The following is an 11411-nucleotide window of genomic DNA, read 5'->3' on the forward strand; positions in this document are numbered from 1 at the left end:
CTGCCAGCCTGATCCAGGGAGCAGCATCTCCTCTCCACCCTGCCCACAGCCTTGCTGGGTGCAGACAGCATCATGGGGAGTGCGTGAATGCATAGTCCTAAATACAGGGGACACAGGTACCAGATACTCTCCCAGTACTGAACATTTCATTAACACACTACTTCTGCAGGATGGGCCAGCAGATGGATCATTGCTAAGATGTCACCTTCTGACCTGTGCTAGTGCTCCAATTTTCTTTTATTCCCCCTCAGGTGCAACGCTAAGATGAAGCCTCCATCTGGGCAAGGCATAAGGCTGGCATACCTTCTCCTGAATTTGGCTTCCCTCTGCCTTCCCAGCCCACTCTGGAAGGACCGGGACTCCCTAATGCAGGAGGAGGAAGCCCATCAGACAGGTGGCAATTTGGTGCTCAGTAGACAGGAACAGCAGCTCAGTGCAAAGCTCGTAAACCTCAAGAAGGAGGAGATTGCAACAGCCATGACTACAGGACAGTTTCCTCCAAGCATGCACTTCTTTCGGGCAAAAGGCCTCATTGATCAGAGCACGGTCTTCAGCATCTTAAAGCGCATGCCAAAAGGTAGGCTTGGCCTAAGGGTTGCTCACCTTAGTCATCCTCCTCTCGCCTTTTGCTTTCTATGCCAGAGTTGGGACAAAGCATGAGGAGACGTGGCAGAGCTTTGGTTGCAGGCAAGCTTCTGAGAGCTGTAAATCATGCTCGCTGGGTTCCAGGAAGAGCCCTGCCTCTGAGCTTGGGGACGGGGCAGGGGGAGAGAGGAAGAGGGGGTTGGATTGGATGAATACACATTTCCAGCAATTGTAGCATTTGCTATAACTTACAATATGAATCCTTCAGCCTTTCAAGCATAGAGAAAAGGCAGAGGAAGCGAAGACAAGCCATCACAGACACTCATTTGTTCAGCATGTTCCAGCCAGGGCCCTTCCTTTTTCCACACATACCACAAACATGCTACCAACCTTGCACGTCGAAGTTGTCCTAAGAAGTTGTCCACTACTTAGCTAGAAGTGCTGTATCCCCCAATAAGTTTTTGTGCAGGTGGTTCTGTAGCAGGCCTGAAAATCTACTGGAAAGTCCGGGGGCACTAGAGGAGGAAGGTGCTACCTCCAACACTGCAAGTTTTTTTTACTTGTTGAATGGAAGTCAAAGCCTGTGTTGATGTGACCTGCAGAATATGATATAGAAACTATTCTATTGTCTCACTTAGTCTTTCTTAATCAGGTTCTGTTCTGTGCACTTATAGGAGATCTCTGCTTATAAGGGCAGGCATTTCTCCTCTTGTCTTTAGTTTAGAGATGTCATTTCATCCCTGTTGTGCAGCAAGCTATGTGCTAATGGGCTGCCATGCCCTATACCAAAAGGGGCTTCTGCACTCTGCAGCATGCACAGTTTTTAAGGCATTTGGAACATTATAGGTTAGGTGATGATAGCATGAGATTGTCTGATACCTTCACCACGTCACCCTGTGCGTCCTCCGATGAGCAGCTGGGACACAGCAGCATTTGAAAGCTCAGTACTCTGGGTTGTGATGGAAAGGAGGAGAGGATATTTTTAGCCAAGTGGAAATCCAAGCCACCTAGGCTGTGTAGCAGGAAGCCTGGTGTCTCCATATCCCTGAGCCGCTGACATTTCAGCAGAGAAGCAGGAGGTTGAGATGATCACAGGACGAAGGCCTTGACTCTTAACTGACTAGTTTCTCCCCCTTCAAGTAAGGAAACATTTGAACAAGGTGTCGTCTTCAACTAAAGATACGAGACAGTTGCAGCAGACATTGCCAATACCCCTGTGACTATGTCCACCCTTCCAGGCGGTCCCTCTTTAGATGCAGAGTCCCATGGCCTTGCCCACGTGGCTCCCTGGAAACAGGTTGGTGGCCTGCTTTGGAAGATTTGGGAGTCAGCTTCTCCACAGAAGCATTTTTTACTTACAAGGCTGTGACACTGGCCATGGATAAGAGCCATCTTCCTCACTTCCCAGCTTCTGCCTCCCAGCCCCTGGTATGGGATGAGGATCCTTGGCTTGCAGCATCCTAATCTGTTACCATAAATGATTGGGATGTCAGAGTTGCCATTACCCTTTCATTGCTGAATTGAATAGTAAGGAATTTAAAAGTACCTCCCTCTTCAATGGAGTATTGTCCTGGTTTTGGCTGGGATAGAGTTAAACCACGACAAGTATCTTTGATACTAAGGAGCAATCAAAACAGAAAAATTGACTTTTCAATCCAGGAGATGCTAAAATGGGTTCTCAGAATCTTTGCAAGAGCTGTAAGCTTTTAGGGCCAAGATCACATCCTTGTAACTGCTTGAGTAGGACCTAGCCTTAGAGGCTTCAGTCTTGATCAGAGCCCCTGGCAAATTACTGTTGTTTCAAGCACTATTGTAATTTCTGTTACTGCTCACGTAGGAAAGAGGGTGGCATTGCCAGTGAGAGGAGGGTCAGATCTAGACAGCTGTGGCATGCCCGTTCTGTCACGCTAGCTCTGGTAAGAGCAGTAACCACAGTTGCTCAGCATCTTAACAGTCAGACCCTCTGTAGTGAAACATTATAGACATTATAGTCTATATTAGATGAGACCACTATAGATGACAGTCTTGAAGTTTGTCTAATGTCACATGCATACCAGTCCTTTTGTTTTGTTTCTCCTACTCATGTTCACCTTTACCCCTAAGAGCGTCAAAGCTATTTTGACTATGAGGTCTCCTCTAGGCTAATAAAATACATATCTATAAGACTTCAGCTCTCACAGTATCTTCCCTTAACAAAGGTGAAGTTTAGTTCAAGCACCAATAATGTAAGAAGTCTCTGCCAAAGAGAGATTTTAGCAAAACGAAAGGATGGGTAGAGCATGCAGAAGATACTTCCTATGCCAGGAAGACTGGCAGTTGCCAACATTCTGCACAATAACAGAGCATCCCAAAGGCCCTTCGTGCTGGCCAGCAACAGATGTACGACGTAAGTGAGCGTGCTTTTGATAAGGCATAGAAATACATGGTACTTCTGCATCTGAGTGCAATTCCCCGGTGTGTCATGGTCTGGGATCTTGGTGTACGCTAGAGTTTCAAAGAGATGAAAGAAGAGACACAGACTAGATGCAAAAATTGAGGCTGGGATTCAAACAGCTTAGATACAGAGGCTTGCTTCAGGTCTGCTAGTCAGCTAGTATGCCTTGTAAACTGCTGCCTACTGTGCGAGTTCCTCTTTAAATCAGTGGGGCCTGAGCCAGCTCAGAGCAAAGTCTGTTTGAAAGACCTTTAATAACTCGGAGCATTTTCCATCCCAGTGGAGAAGCAGAGCTCCCTATTGATTTCCCCCTCCCTCTGCTCCCAGGGAGCTGTCACGCTCTGCCTGCCCCACGTTTAATGTGGAGGGGGCCACATCCCCCAGCATGGGGGAGGCAGAGCTGCCGCTCCGTCTCTCTGCTGGGAGAGGTCACTCACAGCCATCTAGAAGCATTTCCAGATGCCCTTGGATGGGCAAACTCAAACTATTATCACATCAAAACTCCGTTCCTTCTTTTCAGCTGCCTTGTCTCATTAGGATATACTTTTCTTCCCACCAGGTGCTGTCTTACACCTGCATGACTATGCCATCCTGAGCGTGGACTGGCTGGTGTACAATGCCACCTACCTCCCCGACTGCTACATCTGCTTCACCCACACAGGCACCGTCCGGTTTCGCTTTTCCAAGCCTCACCCTCCTCACCCAGTGCCAGCCCAGTGCTCCCAGTGGGTTTTGCTGGAGACTTACCGGAAACAGCTGCGCAATGTGACCGAGTTCGATAGCAGGTGAGCGAAGGGGAGTTGCAAGCCTGCCGGTACTTCATGAGAGCATGGTGTAGCCAACAGGATCATTCTGGTCTAACTTTCCCATTTGCTTGTTGCTCTGAAAGTGGGCAAATCTCTTTAGGGCTGCATACATAGAACAAGCAAATAGCAATATAAGAACTTGTAGCTTGCAGCACTAAGTACACCAGAGTTAGAGACCATCAAAATTGTAGTTTTCTGTGCACCCTCGCTCTGGTCCTTTGCACAGACATGTTGAAGACAGTGGTTTAAGTAGATATATGTGACCTGCTCCCACCTCTCCTCAGCACCTAGGCTAGATATGCTCCCAGCATGGGACAGGGCTGCATGGTAAAAGACCTTGTCTCATCCATTGAGGTACCTAGGAACAGGATGAGGAAGTCAGGTAGCTGAGGAACAAAGCTCTCCCCAACAGCAGAGCAGCCATTTGTAAAGTCATCATCTTGATTCAGAGCAAGAAGTTGGGCAAACTACTTGTGCTAGTTACTGCACTACCAAAAAAATCCAAAGCAACCCAACAGAAAACGCAACCCAGCCTCTCCCTCCAAACACCATCCTTATTTTCTGAGGGCTCTCTTTGAAACCCCACTAGTACCCACCATGCTGAAGCATGGGGCACTCATTCCCAACAGGACCCTCAGGCACCAGGAACTGTGACTTGCCCTCCTCAGACAAGGGGTTACGTCTCAGCCTGGGCACTGGCTGAGCCAATGAACCCTACACACAGGTCCTCTGCCTGGTAGCACTCCCCTCTCAACACCCTCCTGCTAACAGGCGAGGCCTCCTATAACTGTCCAGGAGCTCACACCTCAGATGGTTCCCCAAGGCATCACTTACTCTCTTGCAGGAGCTCCCCTCCCTGCAGGCAGCTCCTACCTTAACTGCTGGCAGCCTTTTATCAGGATCAGGTGTTAGTTGGCTGCTCACCTACCATTTAATCACTTACAGGTGGGTGGGAATAGCCTGGCTCCCCCTCCAGCCGGTGGTGGCAGGAAAATGGAGCCCTGTCTCCCCATCCAGGGGCCATTGATCCCGGGACAAAGCCCTGCCGAAAAGGCCAGGAGGAAGCATGTAGTTCGGCACGGCGTCGGGGGTGGGGCTGGAGAGAGCACGCTAAATAATGCATGAAGTCAGACACTGAGTGATGAGGATAAAGGAAAATATTGAGTAGTGATCCATTCAGAGGGCACTGCCGTCCGCGGTGCTCTGGGGGGCTGGGGTCCCACGGAAAAAAATAGTACGGGGTGTCATGTAATTAAAGACAGTATAGCCATAGCAACACACGAGCAGAAAGCTGGATTAAGCTGATGCGTGTGACCCTAATTACGGCATTTCCTAAGTGAAACTTCATGGTTTTTACTGTAGTGCTCTTCAGTGAGGGTGTGTGCTCTTAAATAGAGACCTATCAACCCTTAGGGAGCTGGTATCCCCTCCACATGGAAGCTGCCTGGGCTCTGTGCCCTACGGATCTGGGAAGGAGGTCAGGTTGGGAAGCTGAGGAGCTGCCAGACCTTTAGCATGGTATTGCCTTCCCTCCCCAACAACAGCAAGGGGCAGGGCAGAGGGAGCTGACTCTCCGGGGCACCCACCGCTCCTCTCCTGCAGAGGTCTGAGCACTTCCAGAAGGGAAGGAGAAGGTAGTGCCAGATCCAGGGTTTTTGACCTTTTATACTCTGAGGCTCAACTGCCCTGACATGTGATGGAAGAAATAAGATCCAGTGAGAAGTCACTTATCTACGTCTTCCAAAGAGAAAACTGGTTGCCCATTAGCTCCCTTCCATTTCCACTGGGAGTGATGATGAGGGAAAGACCATGGCACCAGCTCTCTTCAATCCCACCAGGAGACCCAAAAATAATGTGCAAGAGATTGGATTTTGAAACAGCTTCACTTCCTTAAAGCCCAAGCAATTGCTGTGGGTATTTCAGAACCATCTCAGGAGCAACCCTCCATTGTATTTGTTTTCAGTTGTATTTCCGTAGCGTGATGTCCCTTTCTGGCTGAGGCTAGGGGCCACAGCATCCTATACACCTAGGAGGGTGGAGCTGTACATTGTTTGGTTCCCTATGGTCCTGTTTGGGAACACGACTTCTTTTCAGAGGCAGTGTAATCACATTCCTCTTCTTTTGTATTAGTTGTCCGACAACGTCTAGTAGCCACAAGTCAGAGCAGGGCTTCAGAGTGGCAGGCACTGCATAGGGACACAAGACAGACCCCGCTACAAGGGTCTCCCCAAGGGCAGAGGGGAAACAGAGGCAGAGACCAATGAAGTGATTTTCCTCAGCAAATGCCTGCCAGAGCCAAGTACAAACTTGGATCTCTCGCATCCTGCGTGCTCAGACTTACTCATTTGAGTAGGTCGTCCTTCATTTCTTGCCCTTCTGTGCTCATCACCACAAAATCGCAGAGGAGTCATTGCACATAATGTGCAAACATATGAACAACAGCCACATTGAGGCGCTTCCCCTCCTATTTTCATCTAATCCCTGGGTACTAGTCTAGGGGTTAGGAATGTTTTTTGGCCGCCTGGAAATAGGTCTCTAGCCAGGAATAGGCCCCAATCTGTTCTGCTTCTCAGTTTCTGGAAACTCTCCCAGTCTCTTGAACATGTGCATCCCAGGCTACCTCTTTCCTGCACTCCTCTTTGCCCTTGAGCACTGACAAGCTGAGAGAAAGCAGATGTCAGAGGAAGGAACGGATGGATAGTTGGGTGGTTTCAAGGAAGTATCAAGGGAATATGGCAGCAGGGAAGGGCTCTCATGTAAGACAGGGTGGATCAGCAAACGTCTGGGGAACAATGGAAATGTTTCTGAGAGGCTGCACCTCTTTCACCTTACTGGATTCCTGACCAGGAAGGAGAGAGGTATCTGCATCACATTTTTGCTGTTTGCATTTTTAGGTACATATGCATACATATACATACATGTGTGTGTGTTTTGGAAGGAAGTCTTTTTGTTTGTTTCCCTCAAAAGAAGGTTTAATCATTCCTATTCAAAACACACGTTTTATGGGCCAAGACCCTGGAGTATTCTGTTATTGGTAAGCTTCCAAAAGGAGAGTCAGGAGACTGCGGGCCAGGAGACAGAGAAAGGAAGGGAATTTTTCTTTGAGACTTAAAAAAACCCCAAACCTCACTTATTTACTTCACAATCAATTACGATATAACAGAATGCCATTTTTTTCCTCAAGATGCAACATAATGGCCACCATCTCTAAAGCAAGAGCATGCCCCTAGATATTTAGGGAAACAGCGCTGACATTCCAGATATTTGTAAAATACCACCGCGCACACACTCCCCGCCAGCAGCCCGAGGATTAAGGCCGTGCCCGGCAGCGCAGCTCCGGCGGCCCAGCGGAGCTCTCTATCACCAGGATGAAGTCATCTGTGAGGGAGCTGACACCACGGCCGAGGCTGCGGGGACAACTCCCCTGGGCGCTAACGGCTGCCCGGACCGCCCTCACCTTCCCCTCTGTGTCCTCCGGCTGCCTTATCTCACAGAAAAATAGGGCAGTGTGTGCATTACAAGAAAAAAAAAAGAATAAAAATCCACTATAGAAACAAAGCACTCCGCTCCCTCTACAAGTCTCCCCTTGGGGAGAAGAAGAGGGGACGAGAGAGAGAGAGAAAGCGAATGAACCACATGTGACAGATGTTAGTCACACTATTTAATGCACCACTGGAAGACATTCAGATACTACAGTGAGGAGAGGGGTATAATTACCCATTGAGAACAGAAAAAGAAGCAGGAAAAAGAATCCCTTTAAAAACAAGGCAACAAAACCATTTGCTCCTGCATTATATAGCGCAAGAAAGAAAAACAGTTAGGGGGAAAAAAAAACCAGAAAAAGAGAAAGCAAAACCACAGTTGAAAATAAATAATCCTTAGCTGGTCGTTTTAGCTGTGCCCCTTCGGGCATATGCATTGCAAGAGCATTGTTCGGTGCATATATGACATGACATGGAAGGCTATTTGTAGTCTGCACCTGATCACTGGCGAGGACCCATTCCAGAAAAGAAGCAAAAAAATGTGTTTATGAAGCTTTGCTTCATCTGCATGAGCTACTGATGGCAAAAGCCCCTGAACCCTTAGGAGATTATCCAGTTATCAAGGATGGATCACTATTACGCAATAAATCTTCAACAGTTATAGGGATCAATAATCAGTCTCAAAGTGAAGGGGATTATAAAAAAAGCATGATTTGATTTATGTGCTTTTAGGAGCAGGGTGGTGTGGGGATTTATTGCTGTTTCTAGCCCAAGAGCACAGGCTAAGTAAACAACCACAAGTTTGTACAGCTAGATTTAAAGGCAGGGAGGGGAGCCCTGTGCGCGCTCGTTGCTGGAGGAGCTGAGTTCTCACAGGACAAGGGGAGAAAGCGGTGGGAGCCCGACTAACCGCCCGTCCTTATCTGAAACGAAGCTGCGCGGGGTGGCGAGAACGGGCTTGCACGGCCTTTTGATCCACGGGGAGGTTTTTCCCTCGATGCTTGCAGGGCTGGTGGGAACAGCCCCGCTCGGCTCTCGGCTTCAGGCAGGTGCTCTCCGCCGGCCTGCGGGGCTGGCGGGGAGCTGCCCTTCGGCCAGGGCTGAGGCCAGGAGGGGAGCGGACAAGCCCGCTTTCCCCAGCTTTTCCCACACGAAACCTCCTCTCCCCTCCCCGCTGAGCTGCAGCACTCCCCCTCCGCTCCGGCAGCTGGATCAGCGCCTTCAAGATGCCCCTGGCTCCCGCATTCCTGGTTTCTAGGGTGATGCTACGGTGTCTCCCGCTGCTGCGTGCTCCCCGCTGCCCGCCCGAAACGCCGCCCGCCCCGGCTGTGGTCCAGCTCGGTCTGTTTAGTTGCATGGATTACTGAACAGTAGCTGGGGTTGCCCAGTGTCCTGTGATAATGGCACCAAAACCCCTATTGTAATGCGCGGGAGGGCAGAGCCGAAGTTGCTGTGGAAACCTTAACTCTGAATTTTCCTGACTGTTGAGCATTTAAAATCTCATCCTTAACGTGGTACGAGCGTCTCTTTGTGTACAGTTTTGCTTCTAAAATTGTTCCTGGCAAAAAAATTAACAGAGTGAAGAAGAAATGAAACTGCAGCCGCTGGAAGAGGGTCCTTAAGAGATCGAAAGAGCAGGCAGGTGCTGGGGGAATGGACTCCATTTTATGGACAGGATGGAGGGACTCAGAAGGGATGTACCTGCCCGGGATGTCTTAGTTTATGAGTTTGGACCAGATCACATTTTACGTCTGTAGGAGGAAGGTTTTTAATTCCATTTGCAGAAGCCTCCTGGAAGAAGATAATAAGAGCACAAATCAAACCCACATCTCCCATATAACAGAGCAGAGCGCTGCACGAGGATGGGGGGCAAGACATCAAACACGAAACATTATTAAAGATAATAGTAGCTGTTATTGAGGGGAAACAATATACTCGGATGAAAGATGAAGCATGGTTGAAGGTATTTCTATCTGAACCTGCTTAGCCCCTGACACCAGATAAGCATCAGGCCTGGCCGGACTGGTAAGCCCACCCGCCTGCAAGCACCCGGCTCTGCAGCTTGCTGCGGTGGCTTCAGTTTGTCCACTCAGGAATGAAGTTAATCACCTCCGTATTGCCATTCAGACTTTGCCTACCAGCCTGAGAAATGTATGACAAACTCTTCTTCAGGTGGCCACCGGCAGAGGGAGGAGAGCTGTTGCCAGAGGCAAGGCTTCGGGCGGGATGAAGGTTATCCGCTTGTCAGAGGACAGCGTGGCGGCACAGACGCTCGCCCTGTCCTAAATGCAAGCTGTCACCCGCAACTAGATAATCCTGCAATTACTGGCTCCCTTAAACTCTGCTCGATAAAACTACCCGCCGCTTCTCTGGATTTCTGAAAGAGGCTTATATGCCGGCTGATTCTATGGAGGAAATAAGTACGTTTCTGTCCCACTAAGGAAAAGCCAGAACCTGCGATTCTTATCAGTTGTTTCCCAGCAGACAAGTCTGAAGAAGTTATCAGCAAGGCAGGCAGGATATCAGATTTGCTCTGCTGGGGGGGTGGGGTGGGGTGGGGGGGAGGATTTCTGATTCGCAATCATTTTCCCCCTGCTTATATTAGGTGACATATTTTGACAACACGAAGGTACCTGGGCAAGTTACAGGCTTAGTAAGAAGATTAATGGTGGCCCAGTACGTGGCATCTCCTGGAGACTCTATCTGCCTTTAGGTGGTGAACAGAGGGCCAGGTGTCATAACTTTTTACATGCATTGAAAATGTTTGGGAGAATATATCGTCTGCAGGAGTAATGTACTAGCCTACTTTCAGATTAAGGATACCCCTGGGTAGCAGAGTGCAATTCTTACGATATAAAAACATCATACTTCCTTTTGTAACTCCATTACTCCTCAAGATTTTGCCCTTAAAAAAAGGAAGGGGCAGGTTTTGAACACCTAGTCTTACCCTGTTTGTAGCTCAACATGTAACATGTGACTTTTTACCTATCGGCTATTATCTGTACCAGCCATTAGAGGAGTAAATATAGGTGGCAGAAAAATGAGCTGAATGCTTCCTAGTTGCATCAGTCTTTGTTATGCTCATATGTATTGCAGTGGCAACAGGCTCTGAGTTAGATACTGGGCCCCTATTGTGGCAGGAACGGCTTTGCACCTTTTCCTGGTCCTGACCAAAGAACACGTGCCTCCTTCAGCACAGCCGGGCGCTGCTGCACCCCAGAGCACGCGGGTGGGAGAGTGTCACATCCACAAAGCTTGGTCTCTGACAATAAAACTCACACCTATCTTGTTTCCTCCTGTACCAAACACCCAGCTGCCAGCCGGTGGCTTTTTGTATGCTGAAAGCCAGTTGACTTGTTTGTTCTTCTCATTCTTCCTCTTCCCTTTACCCTTTTCTGCAGCTTGCTGAGAAACTTGACCCTGGTGACAGATGCCCCTGAGCTGGCCTACCCTTCTCAGACTTCCATTTGGAAAAGATTTGAAGAAGTCTTTCTCATTGCCTCTGGACTTATCTCCTATGCACCTGTGTTCAAGGCCTATTTCTACCAGGGGCTGCTGGAGCTCTATGAAGATAACATACAGTATGTCGAGATAAGAGCTATCCTGCCTCCGGTACGTATTTTTTGGCTTCTCTAGTATTCTTTTAAATCCTTATTTCTCCATAACTTTTCTCAAGCCCTATCTTGAATTTAGTTTTTGGATGTTTGCATACCTGCCCTTCTAAGGATGCTGGAAAACCTTGATCATATTCAAAGGTCTTTGTTGGAGATTTGCATAGGCAAGGGCTTGAAAGTGAGAAATGCTTTGTTCTTAATGGTTAAGGAAGATACCTACTGTGGCAACAGCACAAAACTGCATTGCACAGTCTGACTGGGAGCTGTGTCGAAATCTTGCTGTTTGGGAAGATGTATCTCATCTTTGTCTGCACCAGAAACACCTGTTCTGTGGCAGCTCTTCTGGAACAACTTCCTGTCTTGAATAGAGGCTTATTCTGGAATAGCTTCGTTATTTTAAATCCACAGCTTATTTCAGAATGATTTCTCTGAACTGGCTAGTAAATTGATTGGCAAAGCAGTCTTCCACAGTTTGCAGACAACTTAAAAT

The 11411-nt window shown here is 48.4% G+C and overlaps 1 protein-coding gene across 1 annotated transcript; it reads left to right on the top strand.

Moving 5' to 3' along the window:
- Positions 1–259: 259 nt before the first annotated feature.
- Positions 260–11054, top strand: LOC104077808 (adenosine deaminase CECR1-like). The gene is made up of 3 exons (XM_009579175.1): positions 260–577; positions 3579–3804; positions 10709–11054. Exons 1-3 carry the CDS (start codon positions 265–267, stop codon positions 10941–10943), a joined length of 774 nt encoding a protein of 257 aa, XP_009577470.1. The 5' UTR covers positions 260–264; the 3' UTR covers positions 10944–11054.
- Positions 11055–11411: the final 357 nt, after the last annotated feature.

This window comes from Fulmarus glacialis, unplaced genomic scaffold (genome assembly GCF_000690835.1).
Source record: "Fulmarus glacialis isolate BGI_N327 unplaced genomic scaffold, ASM69083v1 scaffold6446, whole genome shotgun sequence".
NCBI classification, from domain to species: Eukaryota; Metazoa; Chordata; class Aves; order Procellariiformes; family Procellariidae; genus Fulmarus; species Fulmarus glacialis.